The 20,574-nt window shown below is 38.3% G+C and overlaps 1 protein-coding gene across 4 annotated transcripts in view; it reads right to left on the minus strand.

Moving 5' to 3' along the window:
- Window positions 1-20,574, minus strand: part of CASK (calcium/calmodulin dependent serine protein kinase) — a 185,120-nt gene that overhangs the window by 103,940 nt on the left and 60,606 nt on the right. For all 4 annotated transcript variants that reach the window (XM_079302009.1, XM_079302012.1, XM_079302011.1 and 1 more), the window contains exon 3: window positions 2,995-3,100. In XM_079302009.1, coding sequence (XP_079158135.1) covers window positions 2,995-3,100 — 106 coding nt within the window. The remainder of the gene's footprint in view (window positions 1-2,994; window positions 3,101-20,574) is intronic.

Consider the following 20,574-nt stretch of genomic DNA (forward strand, 5'->3'; position numbering starts at 1 on the left):
TGTAGCCAGGTCAGGGTTGGTTTGTTCTCTCAGGTAACAAAAGCAATCAGAAAAGGGGAAATGGCCTCAATTTGTGCTCGGGGAGGTTTACATTGGATAGCAGTAAAAGTTTCTTCACAGAGGGTTGTCAAGCATGAGAACAGGATGCCCAGGTTAATGGTGCAGTCACCATCCCTGGGGTTATTTAGAAGATGTGCAGATGTGGAGTTTAGGGACGTGGCACTGCAGGGTTAATGGCTGGACTTGATGATCTTAGGAGGTCTTTTCCAACCTAAATGACCCCATGATTCTATACAGCTGCCAGCAAACAACAGAAAATAGAAGAAAGAAAATTGCAACTCTGTTATAGAGAGTAGAGCTGGCCTTTCTGAGATGTAAGGTGTCTCCAGAACCTCCAAGAGATCATTTCCTTCAGAGAAAAGAGTCCCTCTGGACACTGGGATGTGTGTGAGGGAAATAATTATGCACAGATACATCCTCATTTGAAATGCAGTAATACCTAAATACTTTAAAAATAATATTTTCAGCTTAGCATTAAGACCTTCTGGGATAGGGTCTGCTTCTTGCTCTACACGTGCACTTCATCTATTATGACCTGCAATTTATAATATGCTGCAATTTATTACAGCAGCACCATGCAGCATTCTGGTAATCTGAGATACAGGGCATCCTAGAGAGTGCTTGAGTTGGTGTATGAATAAGGGGTTCAAAACACAGCTCATTTTTGGGTGTCAAACCTCATTGCTACTGCTTATCTTCATCAATGCTTTTATGATTCCCAGTTAGATTTTTAAAATGTTTCTTTTCACAAAAGCTTTCAAAATTGGGCACAAACTGTACATGTTTTTGGGTGGTTGAATCAGCTGTTACCAGTTCCATGCTACATTTGCCTATTTCACTTGTACTTTTCCTGTGTCAGTAGGTTTGGCCAGATCTTCAGGGTCCTCCTAGCAGCTGCTCCGTGCAGCTCACAGCCTGTGAATCAGCATGAACCAATGGATCCAATGTGCAAGTGATGGCACAAAGTTTTAGGTTTGGTTATTCCACACATTCCATGTGCTGGGTCTGCCTTAGTTTTCATGCAAAGCACCTGCCAGCCCACAATCACTCATCACATCTGAGTTCATGTCTCCTCTGCAGAACTGTGCTGTCTTCTCCTTTTTGGTCACTTCAGACCCTAATGAAATGTATTTTATTACTGTACACAGAAATTTGCTGTGAATCAGCTGAGCTGGTTACAGTAACAGCATAATGAACAGAAAGCAGCAGGGGGGGAATGAATGACCTGCATGTACAGAGATGCTTTTCTGCTAATTCCCAGTTTGTTTTTATGGTCACAGTTACAGAGTGTGCCCCTAACTGCTCAGACTCACACAATGCATCTCACTCCACACAAACACCAGTCTGCTGCTGAATCTTTACCCAAGCATCCCCTCCAGCACATCCTCCACAGCTCTTCCATTGCCTCCCACATTTCCAGCACAGGTGCTCCTACTGCCTCATTTGCTGTCACTGCTACAAAAGACTGATGTTTTTTGTGTACAAAGGAGATAAGGACATCCATATGATAAACAATCCTCATCCCTTAAATAATCAGCTTTGTAATTCCTTCTTTCATGTGGCCTGAAGTCAGGTGCAGTATTTGTGTAGTAATTCTAATTGTTCAGGCTTGCTTTTTTGTGTGTACAAACATAAATTATAATAGGGTTGTCATTAAAAAATAATTACTGCTTTTGTCTCGTATTTCTGAGCTATCAGCATGGTAAAAATAGAAGCAAAACCCTTTTCCATTTCAAGATCTTGTTAATTATCTGAGTATGATTACCCAAGGTGTACATAATTATTTCATAATAGGGTAATTAAAGTCCCTTGGTCCATGCTTTAGGATTTTCAAAATAAAAGCAAAGTCAGTATTGAATCAAATGTACAGAGAGGAAAGCATAGAACAATTATTTCACAAACCTAAGTTTATAAACTCATCTAAAAATGCAGAAGACTTGCAAACACAGTTTTCTGTTTTACCTAATGTTTTTGTTGTGGCTTTTCTACTACCTCAATGGTAAAACATGTGAGAATTATTTTTTATGTGGACATCTCAAATCAATTTCTTGGCTCTATGGGGCAAGGTAGTTTTACCTAACAAACATAAAAGTATGATGTGGTTACTCCAACATCAGCATTTCAAGTCAATCAGAAAACATAATGGAGGATGATCAGAGAAATTTAAAAGGTAAAACACATGCCCAGACTGACAAGGAATGAAAATATAGAGAGCACAAAAATAAGAGCTGTTAGGCAGAGAGAAAGAAGATCAAAGACAGAACATGCACAAAAGACCATTTCACATGTCTGGTTGTATTCTTCTCATTTAGATAAAACCAAGCTCAGGAAGAACTAATAATTTTCTCTCAAAGAAAGAATGTGGTAATTTTGGGGCTGCTCCCCTTCTTTGTTTCTTGATGAATAAAAATACCTGTCCATTGCTGAAAAGTCACGTTTTGTTCCCTCTTACAACTAAACTCTCACATTCGAAGTTTCAAAACAAATCTTTTAACAAAAGCCTCTTTTCATATATTGTGAACAGGTATATTGATTTGCAAGAATATTCAAATACACCAATAACTTTACTTTCTTATCTAATAATAGAAAAGCAGTACCAAAGAAACAACAGTGTGGAAAAAAAGAAACAAAATACCCCCAGTTACCAAAAAATGATGTCCACCAGCAGATTTCCAACTTGTTCTGTTACCCTCTTACCCATCAAAAAGGATCATGCCTGTCTTTAGAAAGCCCTGATGTTCACCCCTTAGACAGTGGGACAACCTTTTTTTTTCTTTTTTAGTAATTTGGCACAACCTGGACTTACCAGAAATAAATCTTTTCAAAGCACTTGAAACCTCTGAGTTACAAAACCTACAGGTGTGAGCAGGCATTTTTAGGATTTCATTTAGCAAATGACAACACAGAAAGGTAGAATCAAGGAGAGAAACTTACAACTCAAAGACCATATAAAGCATTCCATCTGAGCTGTATGTCTCCAACAGTTCAACAATGTGAGGATGCTTCAGCATGTGACAGATACTGGCTTCTCTCTTCAGATCTGTGGAAGATAAAAAAGGTAGTTGCAGATCAGCTGCATGTTCAAGCTGCTAAGAACACAATGTTTGGAAGGATGTACACATTTGAAATTGTTAATAAATTCATTAATCTTTATAAAGAACACTGGCAAGATGACATTTAATTATGGTGAATTAAATACATATCTCTCAAAACTTAACAGATTCTTGAATTTACATATTAATAGAAAATCTCCTTGGTCACAGTGTAAAGAACTCTACAGAAGTAAGTTCCTTTAATGTACAGTTCCAGACAACACTGAGATTTTCATCCTAAATATTTAACAACACTGCAGAATTACCTCCAAATGCAGAAGACAGACTTTCACCACACTATAGAACTCTTAATTACTGGAGGTCTCTACTCTAAATCCTGTGCTCAAAACAAGGTGAACTGGAGCAGATTGTGCAGGCTCACACCCAGCTGAGCTCTGAACATGTCCAGCTGTGGAAACTCTAAAACCTGCCCAGAAAACCTACACCAGTACCTGATCATCCTCATAGGTAAAGAAATGTTTTTCTTATGTTTAAATTTCTTGCAGTTTACTTCTTTAATAGTATTTATTTTAAAACCACATTATATGAAATGATACTGGCATAATTTTTAATCAGCATACATTAGTTTGCATCTCAGCTCTAGAGAAGAGTGAATAAAGCAGGAAAAGTTGCAATTAAAAGAAGAGCAGAAACCACTCTCAATCTCTCAAAACTTGAGAGATTTTGTTTTCAACAACAGTCTTTATTTTTCTGATCACAAATGAATCCTTCTGCAGATAAAGAAATGCTAAAAACCAAATCACACTGAATTAATTTTCTTTCTTCTTTGTTGAAACTATTTGGTATTTTTGTTATTTAATCATCCTTAAACTTTTTTTATTTTAACTTCTCTACTTGTATTCTAGAAAGAATAGCAAAACTTTGAATGAATAGCTTTGATGATAATTTGATAAGTGAGGAAAATGTCAATCTGAATTCTGAAGCAGACATTTTAATTTTCTATTCTCCTTCCATACAATTGGTCATTGTTCAAGAATGACCTATACATGCACTCATGGAGAAATAAAAATATGATTTCTTGCTTTGAGAATATTCACCATATAATTGGGCTACACTGGAAATAAATTTATTAAAATGCACTATTTTCACATGTGCCCTCTTATACTCTTAACATGAATCAACTGTATTGAAAAATGGAAGCAGCAAGATGAACATTCTTTCATGTCAAACATTTAACAGTAACTCAGATTTTTTATGCTAGACTCTGGATCTTTCAGCCATCTACAAATTCAAATTAAAAGCTGAGAGTTTAGAAATTACTGGATTTCAATCCAAGAAAATTTTTCAGATTCACACAGTGCAAATTTTGTTACCAGAACTTTCCTATTACACCTGAATTATGAATGCTCTCCCTCACAACACTGCAAATACAACCTAAAAATGAAATGACAGAACAATCCTCTAGAAACCATCAAGCAGAACAGCAAACAGAAGTATCATTCAGTGATACACAAGAAATTTTGATAAAGAAATTAATGCAAAAATTGGCTTTTATTTGTCCATCTATTTATGTAGAGGAAATTCCACAAGCTAAGAGAACAGCAGTATGTCTTTCACCTTAATGCAGAACAACTACTAAAGCCACACCAACTTTCCCTCCCATCACAGCAGGCAATGATTTGACACTAAATAAGGTCCCAGTCCTTTTTAAACAGAGATGAGCACACTGAGAACAGTGTAACAGAATGAAAAAACTGTGATTCTGTGTATGACTATGACTGTCAGAAAATAGGCTGCTTTTATTTTGGTTCTTACTTTATAACAACTTCAGTGCCACCACACTTCACTGTGGTATCTGATACCTATTTCAGATGGAAAGCAAAGTGAAAAATATCCAAAAAAGAAATTACAGGAAAGTTCTGCTTTGTTTACAAGCAAAAATGGTGTTCAAAATAGTTTTATTTTGGCTGCTCCCTTTATTAATATTTTGTGGGTTTTATTGGGAAGGAATTAGAACTGAAAGGAAGAAAGTACACACTGCCATTTCCCTCATTCCTCTGTGTAATATTGGATGAGTGCAACAATTGCTCACAGGCTGAGCACCAGCACAAGAGGAAGGAGAAACAAAGTGGAAAATAAAATCTCCAAACAGCGAAACAAATGAACAGAAGTTACAGAACAAGGCTTTTTATGACTAAGGGGTCTTGGGGCTAAGAGCACAACAAAGTCCTATTTTAAACACAGCAGGGACTTGTTCAATAGTAGGCCTATTAAGAAAAAGAAAGGGAGGTATAAAGAGACAGACAAGTACACAGCACACTGATTCCACAAGCCACAGGGCAGCAAAGAGATGATGGATTCTGAAGCACATCTGGACCATGACCCAAAAGTCAAAATAAGTCATGTTTAAGACCCATAAAAAGGAAAGGGGAGGAGGAGAAAAGGCAGAGATGGCATACATATGTTTCACTGTTTTCACTTTAAAAAATGAACATCAGCATCTACTCAATCCTTTATCAAACGCTTTTTTCAGATTGAATTATATTTTACCTCTGGAGGTTCACAGACACAGTTCCAGTTCTGAATGCAACACAAACCCAAGCAGAAATCTGGCTGCACCAGGGGATTGAGGATTTCCAAAGAAAAATCCCAGTACTATCTTGTGAGTCACAATATTATCCATGGCATCATTCTGAATACAATATTGTATTAACTATTTCCTACCTCCTGTTAAGTTTTTTAAACATCTGCTGAGTATTTGAGTCATGCTGTGTAATAATAAAGGTCCCAGACACATCCCATATACCAATTAGCCTTTCATATTCCAGACCTACAAAAGATTCAAGACAACTCTAGAATCTGCCAATGGAGTAAGCTGGTTGTAAGCTGCAAGAGGTGATGTGCCATTTACTAATGGTCCTGAGTCCTACATTTACAGCAATCTCCTTCACTAGTAAACAAAATTTAGCTGAAAGAACAAACCCTCGGGCAAGACAAGGTCTTGGAATCTAAACCAAACTGTCATCTTTTACTGGCTGGACTATTTAACTTCATTTGAATCCTTTCTGAACCCTTCATCTATTTATTTTTCTCCTCTTGATATGGCTGAAGAAATTACTTTCTGGTTCATTCTTTAAGCCTTCTCTGTCAGCACTTTTTTCAAAATTAAACATAATTGACAACAATGATAATAAATAGAACTGCAAGTTTTTAAAAGCTCAGGCTTGGGAAGTTTCTCTTCCAGCTGCATGAAAGGTATTGTCACACAACCAGGAACAGGGAAAAAAACACCTGGTGTGCCATTTAACTTTTTTAGCACACAGGCTTATACTTTCCATCATAATTTGAAAAGCATTTACAAGCTATCCTTTTATAAAACTGTTACCAATAAATGCTCCAGAATTTCAGTCTGTTTACAAAACTTTGAGGCAGTTTTTTAGCAACTGGAGACATGTTAAAGTTTCCATGTTTGATCTGGCTAATTATTTAGAGAGGCACTAAAGTTGTTAAAATGGCAGGAAAGTTCAGACTTCAGTAGCAAAGAAGAAAAGTTCAAAGATGGAAAAGTGAATTCCCAGATATAATCACCAGAGAAAATGCAGCCTTGTGTGTGGATAGTGACACTGAAAGTGAATTGTTGGAAGCACTAGAAAAGATAATTGCTCTAAATAATTGCACAGAAAGATGTATCAGTCTTTGATAGAAAACATAAAACATGAGTATCACTTAAAATTCCCACAGGAATTAACAACCTAATATCCTAAAATCTCTGACAATTCTGGCAAATACCTAATTTCCTTTCAAAATCTGATACCCAAGGTTTTAAAACATCTCAAATACACTGAAGATATTTAAAAATATGTTCATGGAAGAATGAGATTATCTCCAGCAGCCTACATAACAGCACCATTTCATTATCTTAAAAGTCACATGCACAGACTGCAGCAGCCCCATCTTTTTTTGGGACAGACAGCTCCAAGTTTCTTAGCAAGATGGAAGACACATGTCATTTTTATGTATACACAATTCATTTTTATACATACACCATTCTGATTTTCCAGGTTCAGTCCTTTAAAGGATTAGTTTTTCAGCCACAGCTTGGGTATGACAGTGTTTTGAAAGAAAGCATCTGCATCAGTAAGCTTCTCGCTTAAAATGCTTCTATATATTTTGTACAGAAAAATATGACTATATATAATTTAAACAGATGTGGTAGTAGTAAGTTTTGAAGGGAAATCAATATACTTTGTTCACTTGGTTATGTCATTCTCACCATCCTTTGGTGACCATCATAGAGAAGCTCCTGACCACCCAAATGGAATTCTTCCAGAAACAGCTAAACTGAATTGTGTGCCTTGGAAATGTGCATGGACATGGGACACACAGAGATCTCAGTCCCAACTGTCTCACCCTACACATACACACTGGGTTTTGTCCTGTGGATTACTGGCCTTTGCTAGATGTTAAACTCCCACCCAGGCTTCTGCTCAGCCAGGCAGGGGTAGAAAATACAAATAACAAGGACAAAACACTCATGGGTTGAGATAAAGACAGGGAGATTCTTCATCAGCTGCTGTTTTCAGCCAAGCGGCCTTGATAGAATTAACTTAATTTTTGCCAATTAAAACAAGCACTTATTGATTTGGGTGGAAGGAATCAAGAAGATAAATAAGAAACTAAGAAATTTCCTCCCCCCTTTCATGACTTAACTCTGGTCCTTCACCTGAGCCCCAGCTGTGGGCGCAGGGGGGTGCCATGCTCAGCACACTGATTTCCTTCCTAATTTCCTTTCTGCTGCAGACACTACACACCTCTGCCTCAAATCATCCTCTAACAGCCCCTCTGAACATCCTGCACAACTCCAAATTCCAGTTTAACCAATCACACCCTACCTGAGGTCACACTTCTAAAACCAGGTGAACTTCCAGGGAAATACTAACTTCAAAAATTTCCCTATCTCCCATCTTTGCCCATTCTTGCTGCTCTGTGTAAATTACTTCTAGGCTTTATTATTCTAATAATACATCAGGGAAGTCATAAAAGCTTTCAGCACGGCCAACACACTGCAACAGGAACGAGCAGCTGGAGGAGGGAACATCCTGTATTGACATTGGCAGTGAAACTCCTGAACTACAGAACCACAGCAATGCTCTGCCCCAAAGATTTCTTCTTTTTAAATATTTTTCTTTTCTTCCATGAAAGAGTATTCCCCTTTCCCTTAATTAAAACAACAATTCCTGTCTTCCTGGGATATGTGAGCAAGTCCTCATCAGACAGACACATCTGACCATTTAATGACTCCTTGCCTCAACAAGCACTAAAAGCTTTTCCTGCCTCTCCTCCCACACACTTTGGGGTGCCTGAGGCTCCAGGGCAGCCAAGCTGATTTAACTGCTGGCTGCTTCCCCCTCATCCTACACACATTCCTGCCCTGTGTTCCAGCAGCCTGCAGCTTGTCACACCACACACCAAAACCATTTCAGTGCTAACTCGGTTAAGGAAAATACAAATTTATTTTTGTCTCCACTGGCTCACTGTTTTGCAGTTTTAGCACGGGAAGTGGCTCATGAGCAACCTCAATTACAGAACTCAACCTAAGAAAGAGAAGGAATATGGAAGGAGAAAGAAAGCAAGCCTGGAAAAGCAGCCCTTAAAGCTGCTTAGGATGTTGAAAAGCAAGTACACCAAATCTTTATTGCATAATCCATCTGTAGCTCAGCAAACATGCCCAAAACATGCACCAAAACCAAACAACTGCAGGGAGCTGTGAGTGGCCCTTGATAAAAACACCATGGGAATCAACAAGTACAGTGGCAATGTGAGAGAATCCACCTCCCATCAGTATCTTTTGTTTTAATGCTACTGTAGCATTTGGGAACAAAATGCTGGCATGAAGCAAGAACAGCAAAATGCAGCTAGAGCTAATATTTCCCTTTGTGAGACCTCCATGAAGAAACCTATGAGAATCTTCATTTTCTGGAATTAGACTTTGTAGATGTTTGCTAAATTCTGAGTAACTTGCACTTGCTACTCTATTTTTTCCTCAGTGTTTGGACATAAATATAAACACGTTCATGGCTTTTTAGCTAGAGTTTGGTTTCTTGGGAGACTTAAAAGGCAACTCTCCTTCCTCAATTTATACTCTCTCAGCTATAATGAACACGAAACTGGGTGTGAAAAATTCTACTTTTCTTTTTCCTCAACTTCTGATGCATTTACCAAACTTGTCCAGAATCAGGTATCTTGACAGACAGTGTAAGTTGGTTTGCATGATTGTGTCCATGAAAACAACTCTCTCTCCTTTTAATTACTTCCTAGTTTTTACTGATATGCTAAATAGGCAATGCTTCATAAATAAGATAGGAAATTTTAGGAAATGCATCAACTTGAACTAATAAAAATGTTTAAGAATGCCCAAAAGAGTATTTAACAGCTGCCTACTACAGATAGCCTAAACCCATTTCATTTAATTAAATGGTAATTCTTAGCAACTTTTTACAAAGCACCTACCACACTGAAAAAAAAAAAAACATTTTTCAAGGAAGAACAAAGATTAGTCTCTCATCTAAGACTTTCCACATTCTCTGTCCTCTTTGTTATTACTTGACAGCAGGTTCAGAGGCAGGGGAAAAGGGAAAGAAGAGACATAAGAACGTGGAAGCAATACTTCCTGGATTATTATTGGATTTTAATTAATTATATGCACAATCTGTCTTTCCTCTACAGCACAGTAGCAGTTTCTGAACTGCTTCACAAACTCAAGAAAGAATATAATCATCAGAAGCAGGGTTACAAAGTTCATAAATTTATTTCAAAATTAGTAAGGAGGGTTTTCTCTTGTCACGAGGTTTGCCTTGCAAATAGAAATGGAATTGTTGCTGAAGACACTGCAAACTGTGCTGTACAATCTGAAACACTTCTAATGTGGGACCGTTTTCAACAATTAATGAAAGGAAATTGAAAATAGCTATTGACTCTCAAATTGTGATCAATCAAATTTTGAAAGGGGGTTCACTGGTGATAATCACATTTATTAAATCCCACGTTCCCACCTGTTTCCCAGCACTGTGTAACAGTCTGAAAGCCAACACCTTCCCAAGCACCATAGACCAAAGTTTTTTACACCGCAAACCACAATTTTAAACACTTTGTGATACAATGAGCTCCTAAAAAGATGGAAGTGCAGCAGCAGATCTGCCAAGAGTATGCCGTGAAATTTCTTTGAAAAATAAATAAAAACAAAACAGAGAAACAATTGGCCATAAGGTGTGTATTTGATAAAGCAATTCTACATGCTGGCTGGAGCACTGAACTGGCAAAATCCTCAGCTGTATGGCCACGGTGACTTTACTGAAATAACTGGAGGGCTGTGATTTCCCACAGTTACACTGATTGTGTTTCTTGCAGTGAAAACTAACACTTTAAAGTAGCACCCCCATTAAATGCAGCAATTGTTCCCTCTTTTGCCAGCTCCTTCTCTCCCCCTGCACCACCTTCATGCTGGTGCAATGCTTGTCCAGCTGCACCATTAACACAGCCAAGGAATCGACCCACCCCAGCTGCAACCATCCTTTTCCCTCTGCCCTTGGTGCAGCTGTTCTTCCAACACACTGGTTCTGGCTACTCCTGGGAACCTGCACAAACACCTCCCAGCACAACAGCATTGACAGCCTGGCAATAGCAACAAATGGCCAGATTACAGCAGCAAAAAACCCCACATTTGACAATATATCCAATCTCAACAGTCTGTACACTGTCCTTGTCCTAAGGAATAAAGAAGCCAGAAAACGAGATTTCGCAGTATTATCAGGAAATGCTAACTTGCCTTAGTTTTATGCTTCCATACGTTTAAGTGCATCTCAAACTACAACTGAGACATGAACTGGTAACTCAGGTGATGTTTCTTTTCTCCCTCTGTAGCTGCTGTTCGAGCAGCTCCCTGCAGATTTCTCACTAGGTGGCAACGCAGCTCCGGCTCTGGAGTCAGAACACAAACGGAGCCTGCAGGGATTCAGCCCCACAGAGATTTGTGTTTGGCAGCTCTACACCCCTTTATCTGGCTAAGGACAAGTACAGTTCAGGCCAAAGGACAAAGAGAAGATGCCACTCCAAAATAATTAATTAATCCAGTGCTAAGTGCCTTTTAACCCGGGTTCTGTGTAAGACCAGTCTATGCTCTATTTTTAACCTGAGCCTTTCAGAGCTGATACACACCAATATCCTACTACAGTGCACACACTGAGAGCTGTACAGCACAATTACAACACATTCAGTTTGCTCTCATACACCAGGAGCTCTTCATTTAACCCACAAACTTAACACAGTCTGTGTTTATTGCTATGAAGTCTGGCAAAAAGCTTTACAAAGCTAAAACCTGCAAGTAGCTCAGTTTACATCACTGGAATTTCTCCTTTTTTAAAGGTTAATTACCCAGAGTGGAGTTTGTTTCATTTCTTGTACATTTGTTCGTTTCTGGAGAGTTCTTTTTGCTGCAGGTGTGTGTCTATGTATGTGTGTGCTCAGGGTTTCTCTCCAGCCTTTGGCCATGGCAACACAGGCAATGAATTATCTCAGAATGTGCTAAAAGCATTATTACCAATGTTATGCTTAGATTGGCACAATATTTTTACACCAAACGTTGACATCTTTTGGCCAGAATTCACTTAGGCTGATCAGGTTAACTAAAGGTTATAGACATTGCAGTCCTTTAAATGAGTTTTTAGTACTCCAGTACTAAAATGTAATGACATTAAATCAAGTAAGTGCCCTCAGAGGCAATGGAACGTTTTCAAGAAGAGGATGTTAGCTGATCCTGAAAAATTAAGTGATTTCTCTTGCTGATCATTCTAACATTTGAAGGTTTTGGGTTTTCTTTGTTTGAAATGTCTTTTCTTCTGTGCCTTAGCCTTTACCTAAATGTAATGACAGGCAACTTCACTTTTTGACATTAAGAAAGAATCTCAGTTTCACATGAAAAACCCTGGTATTTTACAGATATAAAGGAAATCTCTTTATAACACATCCAGCTAGTCTAGACAAACTGTCTGTAACTCCTGCTGGAGGAAGGGTTAAATAATCCATTACAGTGCTGCTGAGCACTACCAGCCAGGAACAGCCCAAAGGCACTCACACAGGGAACTGACTGCCTGAGATGCTTCTCATACACACAAAATGTCCTTGTTTGCTTTGATCAAAGCTCCTTTGGTCTTGAACTGCTGGGCTCTGCACAGCCAATATAAAACCAGTTGCACACTAATGCTACAGAGGAAATCATCTACTTTGCCAAGTCTAGACAAACCAAGCAACATCAGCACCTAAAAATGACTCCAACTGCACAGTGCCACAGAGCTCAGTGACTGACAGTGTTTTACCTGGCAAACAGCTCAGGTTAATTTACAGTTTTTCTCAGGTAAAACAGTACAAGTTGCAGTAAATGTTGCTGCAAGGGACAGCTGGATTCTGAAAATCCCTGCACAGCACATGGAACTCAGCACAAAGAGCACCTACAGTGCACCCTGAGTAACAGACAACCACCTAGCAAATGTAAGAATGATGCCAATTCTGTTCTACTTGGAAATTGTGTAGTGGAATGATGTCTGAATGCTGCAGAACAACTACCTTAGCAAAACTTGTTTTCTGGTTCAGTGACAGAACAATGTAAGGAACCAGAAAATTCTTCTTAGGCAATAACAATCCAGGATTTAAGAAAATTTAATTTTGGTTTGTTCCACTTCTGCACATGCTTCTCTTTGCAATTATTACCAGAAGTCATAGAATTTTTTTGGTTTTCTTTATTAACTGTCATGTTACAAAGCACATTTTGTAAAACATTTGTGTACATGTCTTAGTTCAGTCATCAAAAAAATTCACTACAGAATGAATTTTAAGCAGCACTTTTCAGGATTCCATACCAACAAACTAACAAAGTTTTAACCAGACTTTCTGCTACTTACCAAATATCCATAAAGCACTTTTGCATACCAAGTTTGTAATGCTTTTAAGAAGCACATTGTCCCTTTTCTGCTTGTGCAGTTGCAATGCTCCTCCAAGCCTCTGAAACCAATACTCTTAAAAGACATCCCCCTCCTTTCATTCCTCAGAATTCAGATGTTAATGATGTAAGCAGTGCAACTGAGCTCAAACCTGTTTCCAGCAACATTGAGGCCACAGCTCAAGGAATAAGGTTTTAACTTGCCTGACTTGTCTTGGATTTTGCAACAGCCTGAAAATCCCACAAATCTTCACAAACTGTCACTTATGCTTTCCTTTGTAAAACAGATTAGGCTGACAGAGCTAATGTATCCTCATAAAGAACCAATCCAGTGACAACTTTGCCTACTGAGTCCCAGAACAACTACAGGTCATCAGAGAAATATTTTATTTCATAATATTCACACACTTGTCATGTTATTTAAAGGACAATTTCTCTTCACCAAAAAATATAAGAATAGTTTTCTTCTTTAATCTCACCTAAGTATTAAGCAAATAATATTTCATTTCCCTTCTTTACTATCTGGTGATAAGCAAAAAAATACCTAAAATTCATACTTAGTGAAAGTTGAGTTAGAAACAGTCGGATCAGCTAAAAAATTTGTGAACTTGGAAACTGCATTAAAGTAAAAGATTGGACTTGCAAACAGTATACCTGCATGGCTTTTTACCTAAATTTTGAGAGTTTCCCCACTGTCTCTGAACTTTGATGTGATGCCAACAGCAAGAATCTCATTGTAATACACAACAATCTCCTCCCTGTCACAGGGTATTGTGAGGGACTGACATGGATATACAAAGCCTTGTGGTACCCAGCTGGGAATAATGGATTGCTCCTCCTGCTAGACAGAGCAAAGATTGCTTTAAGTATTTGCATATAAAACCCTTTCAAATTCAATGAATCCTTCTCAGGTGCTAAAAGGTTGGACTCAAATTCCTTCAAATTTGACGGGTTCCAAACCTGAAATGATGATCCATTAGACTAAGAACAAACCTTTAAAAATTCTGCCTGTTTTTCTTGCCCTAAAGTGCAAGATCCACAATAAACTTGCATATATATGAAATCATTGAAACACATACTCATAGCTATGTTTTAAAAGTCCACAGGAGTAAAATAACTGATAATAATCTGCATCCTTTCTGCAAACTAGCTTTACAAGAGCACTGTAAGAAACTGTTAGCACTGTTCTTTTGTTAAAAGAAACCCACATTTCCTTTCCTCACAAGTTACATACCTGTCAAGGATAAAGAATATCACTGACATGATAGGGTACATGGAAATGTGGAACGTGACACATCAGTCATCTGAGTTAAAGAAGTCCCTGACCCATTCCACAGACTTTTTAGAGCACCTTTCCTGTCTGCACAATAAAAACTAAAACTATCTCTGAACATGACAACACAAGACTATCAGGCTGAATGCAGCATTGTCTGAATTCTGAAATTAATCTGAAGCACAGGGAGTTGCACAAGGTGTTCTCCCCACCCTTTCTTGAAGGAAGAAGCAAACACGATTTCTCAGCCCAACCTCCTTCCCCCTCAAAATCCTCTTTTGGTGAAGCAACCTGTCCAGTGTGTCCCACACAACCTGTTCTCACTTTTCCAGAATCTGCAGCAGGAAGATGAGAAACCAAGGCAGGGAGGGGTGTAACACTCTAGAAAGCAGATGAATTATGCACCTGTGACTTTGACATAAAAACTCAAATTTGCAAACCCATGAGCTGTTTATGCAGGTTGTATTTGTGACTGCAACAGAATTAAAAGTCAGCTCAGGTCCTAGCAGAATTTATGAGCTTAAATTCAGAATATGCACAGCAGTTCAGCTGCTTCAGGGCATGATGATACAGAAGAGTCTCTGCTAGTCAATACCTGGATTAATAAACCATGATGGACTGAGTTAGCACCATGTAAGGTCACCTCAAAGTCACAGGGACCCTGTTTCTTGAGGATTTATTAGCCCAGCTAAACACAAGCTGTGGAAATGCCAATGAGCATCCCCTGAAATGGAGTGCCAGGAAAATGGGGCTGGAACTCTCCAAGGGTCAGTTCTGGACTGGTGCTATGGTAGAGATCACAAACCTTGACAGATAATTAAAACACACTGTACATGTTTTGCATATCCAAATGCTTTCCAACTATAGCTGTGTAATTGCACTTATTTTTTCTTATTAGCTACACCTCAGTCTCCATTTACCACAGAGAATTAAGACTTGGCTGCTTAAATCATCCTGCTCCATAAATCTTCAGTCATGAACAACTAATTAAGGAAATAAAGTGGCCTCAGAGCACAGAGATATTAATACAATTCTAATATATATATTTATATATACTACATACTACAGTCAGTTCATAATTCCCAGGTAAGCAGGATTTAAAAACAGACTAAATTGCATCATAACATTCTTAAGCTGAAAAAAGAATAAAGGTCAACACATTTTTTACAGCTTTGAACCTTCAGCACTAAACCTGAGCCTAAAGCTTTGAACTTCTCTGCATTCTTGAAAATTTATTAAATTAAACTGGTTTTCCTCTTTTGTTTCCCAAATGCCACAGAAAATCATGAATCCATTAAAGCCTTTTGTTACCACAAGCAATATTATTCAAGTGATACTTGTGCCAATTTAAGAACAATCATAGACACAAAAGTGCTTTGTGCTGTCAGCAACGAATACTGGAATCCAAGCAAACAACACATCTGTCATAATCCATTTTTAAGAGTTTTTGCACATGTACCAAATAAAACTTTGAGGACAGCTACAATGGATGCTAATGACAACTGTATGGAAGTATAAATGTAAATACTGCACAAATGTAGCAACCTTTTCTTTTACAAAGTATTTTATTTGGTTTGCTGTTTTATAACTAAAAATTTATCTTTAAAATACTGATAAGGCTCACATGATAAAAATTACTCAAAACCAGCAGCCTGCTGGTAGTCATGAAATCTGATTAATCTCCAGTTTGAAAAAGGATTTTGAGATACAAATCTATTATTTACACATCCTATAATCAGCAAACAGTAAAACCTCCCAACCTAAGAAAATTTCCAAAAGCTTTAATTTTTAGAATTTAAAAGGTAAATAATTTTCTACTTTTTCTAGTATACAGACATTCCTCACTACTGTAACACGTGTTCACTGTACTCACCTGATACCACAAGTTACAAACCCTTCAGCAATAACTTTGAGATGAAGTTTGATCACTCTTTGAATGGGTAAAATCTGGGGAGAATGGACTTGGACATTGAAATAATGCATCAGGCTAGCATCAGATGAAAGGGTAAAAACCACTGACTTTCTATCATCTTTCAAGATCTAAGGAGCCAAGGAGTTGCAACAGGATCCACCAAAGCCCTGCCCAGACAGGAGGCTTGGACAAAAACTAGAGCAGAGCTGGCTTGTTTAAACAAGCACTCCTGAGTCCTGATCCCTGAAACACACAGTCCTTTTTGGAAACAGATCAGGTGGAGAGAATGCCTCAAAATCAGCTACCAGATCTCAGAACACTTCTGGTCCAGCCTTTGTGCAAAAGCCTCCAGACCAGATGACAATGACAATTTACACCTCAGTAATTTAGGAACACAAACAAAGCTCTCTGGGAGAGACCTTCAGAGAACCAACAGCTACCAAGATCTCCATTTACACAAACAAGTAACAACACATACCACAATGCAAAGAAAATTAATGTTACATCAGTGTAGTCCTTAAAATCTCTAAATCCTGTTAGGAATCTTCAGTTGGCTCAAGGCTCAACTTTTCCTATTGCAAATGTCAAAGTGCCATCAATGAAGTCACCACTAACACAGCAAGACTGAGTGCTGCCAGACAGGCTCCATCCAACTAGGAAAGGAACAAAGCTCATGAAGCTCTCATGGTCTCAACTGGAAAGTTCAATCTGTAGGGATACAATGCCAGAATCTGCTTCACTTGGCCAGGTAAGGAACATTCTCCTCATTATTACAAGAAGGGCAAGAATAAAACTATGCTCAAGCACACAAGCACCCACTACCTACAAAACATAAGTGGAGCAAGGGTGAGGTGATGCAAAACTTAGTTTGGTACCAAAGATGATACAGGAGAGCAGAATCTTTGAAGATATATGAAGCAAATCCTGAAATCTGCCTTATCTCAGCAAAGTCAGTGCCCCTATACTTATCAGTTCCTACTTGTTCCAAGTAACCTCAGAACCAGGCCAATTGTAATTGATTTCTATTCTGGGCCAGCAGACAAAGCAGGACAATCTCAAAAACAGATTCAAACTGAGGCAACAAAGCATGTGTAGGTGCTGAAAGTCCAAGGCTTGTTATTCAGAAGAGTAATCACAAATTCAGCAAAACCAAAGATTGCAGAATCCTCTTCACCTGACACAACACCCTTCAGAGGAGCTATTTCTCTTGTGCAAACCCAGCAAACAGTTTGCAAGAGGCAGAGATGACAGTGCAGTGCTGAGAGCAGGGGAATCAAGTTACTGCAATGCCACATGAGCATTCAGATTTGATTCAGGATATGGACCTGCCTTCCTGTCAGCAGCCACCACAGCACAACCAGCTCTGTTCTACAACATAACATTTCTAAACACTAACCCAAAAGAGACACAATTTTATAGAGAGACCTTCTCTCCCCATCTGAGTTTACAACACTGAAGAAACCGATTTTTCTTGCAGTAGTTATTACTACATGAAAGACAGGAAAATACTTCAAAATGTAAATTATTTTTATAAAAAGAAAAAAACCCTCTAGAATAGATATTAAAATGCTATTTTCCTCCAACGATCTTGGCACATATGAGTGCCCTCAGTCCTCAGACCAGCACATGCAACACAGATTAACATGCCCTGAAGCTGTGAATAGCTTTGACTGTTACTGTACAGCCCATAATTCCTCAGCAGTTACTAAACACAACAGAACCAAGGCAGAAGATTCTCTTGTGTTATAAAACAGGAATAAGCAATGAACAAAACAGTGCCCTGCATCAGCAAATGACCAAGTCTTCACACAGGAGTGGAAAAGCCAATGTGGCCAGCCACTGGGTGGAGACCAGGGAGGATGTTCTCCCTAAGATAGAATCCTTTTATTTCAATACCAGAACCAGTAATTAGAAGTCTATTAACTCACAATTAATGAAATTGATTGGAATTCCCCCCATATTAGTGAACTCTTCATTTGGGTATGAGATGGGGGAAAGAGAGGATGATGACACAAAAGGAGTCCAGAGTAAGAGGAATCAATCATACAGACAGACCACATCAACTAAACAAGACATGACCAAAACAAGGGAATTGGTGGCAAAAAGTCTGCTAGCCCAGACCATTTCTAGAATGAAGTGCATATTTTCAAATCTTTAATTGGTATTTATTTGCTGACAAGTCCTACCAAGTAGACAGAACACAGACAAGCTGTTATTGTAGCTTTGGTAAGATTTGAGGCTTTTTCCTCTCACTCCACTGTGTTACCTTGTGCATTCACTTTCTCCAGCTAAGGTGCTTGTAGTTTAAGGCAAAAAAAAAAACCCCAAAAAACAAAAACCCCCAGAACAATGCCTATGAGCTATTTAGGAAAGAACTGAGGTATCAACCATGGCTATTTACATGCTCCTCTAGTTCCTACTCCAATCCCAGCCTGCATATCTGTCTTTGACAGAGTCACTGGTAGCCCTTATAATAAGTGAAAATCTCTTTTGTTTTCTGACCATTTCACACCAGTTTATCTCAAGGTTCCAGAATAACACACAGCACACAGAATTATCTTCCCCTAAAAGGAGTATCAAGATTCTAAACTGAATGAACTCACACCATGTTTCTTGTGCTTTCCCCTTAACAGGATAATTCCTCTTCAACCCTAACAGGTTTGTAATAAGTTGCATTTTAAAAAGGGAGCAAGCCAACCAACAAGACAGTAAAGACTAGGAGACTTAGAGTGCAAGTGCTCTAATCACTTGAATTAAAATAAATCAACCCAAAGGTAAAAAACAGTACCAAAGCAAACACAAATGAAGCCACAGAGGTGCAGAGTAGAGAAGCTGGAATGAAGAAATAGTTTTCCCTTCCCTATTCAGTCCTCCTGAGGGGGAAAGGGGAAGAGATGCAAAGCAGGGATACTCACCCACACACTGCACAGATGGTAAGTGGCATCTCACAGTCACAGATGTTACCATCCTACATTTCCAGGGAATCCTGGCTCCTTTACAGTTTTTCCCCTCAATCAGATAAGCTATTAAGAGGTGGAGATGGTGGGTGCCCTATCAGCCTGCAGCACAAGATTGGTCCTTGTACAACTACAACATCAGAGATGAAAAGCTTCTGTGCAAACCTGCCAGCCCCACTTGCCCAGCCCTGGAAATACAGGCTCCAGTCTGGCACAGCATTTCAAAGAGGGTACAGCAATGACAGCAATGATAACCTGCACAGACCTGAAAACAGATGTGCAACATACACATATGGTAACAAACATTTTTGTGGTGGCAAGCTGGATTCAAATCCTAATTTGATTCAGGAAAGGAAAAAAAAAAATCTACTTTGCTCAGGCAAAGTAATATTTCATAAGTAATTGTCACTACTCATAATGCTATAAATTAAGGCAATATTTTCAGTAAAACCTGCAACTGTAAATTGTCACTATATCACAGACAATGTTAAAAGTGACAGACATTAAAGAATCTACAGTAACTGATTCTGTCACAGTAGATAAAACTGCATTTTTTACATCTAACTTTATTTAGTTAGTCTTCCAAAGGAAATCCAGAAGCTTGGAGTTTATACTGCTGACTCTGCTAGGAGCTTTCAACAGAACTTAGAATATACCTGTAAAGTAAATTTTTAGTTATTTAAACTATTAAAATTAAATTCCCATTTAATTGCCTTAACAAATGCTAAGAAACTCTGAAACGGCAAAACATTACTTTTTAGCACCAGTCTGTTTCGCAATTAGGCTTTTCCTTCTACAGCAACTTCAAAATACAGAAAAAAAATTTGACCACTGAATATTTTAGGCAAAAGAAATACATAGGACAAACCCCTTGCCCCAACAAAGAAACACACCACAAATCTTCCTCATATGAATAGATCTTTAAAAACAATCTCCCATGAAAATCTGTCATAGATTTTAAGTAAACCAACCATAGATCACAGTGATTTTACTTACATTGCCAATTTACTCACTGTCACTGTGTGTATTTGTTGGTTGGATTCATATTAGGAACTCAAATACATACAATATATTCAGTGTGAGTAGACTGTCCCTGATAAATGTCATAATTAAAATAAATGGCTTGTAGCTGGAAAATGCCATGCCAGGAAGTGTTCAGTAACACACAGATCTCCAACACAGAGCTGGTTAACACAGGTCCCTGTCCTAAAGTTACTGCTTACACACACAGTAGCTTTAAAATGCAGAACCAGAAAAAAAAAATCAATGCAGTATTAAAAGTAAAATTTAGTTAATAGAAAATATGTTAATTCAAGGTTTTATTAAGT

Source organism: Erithacus rubecula (assembly GCF_903797595.1).
Source record: "Erithacus rubecula genome assembly, chromosome: 1".
NCBI lineage: Eukaryota > Metazoa > Chordata > Aves > Passeriformes > Muscicapidae > Erithacus > Erithacus rubecula.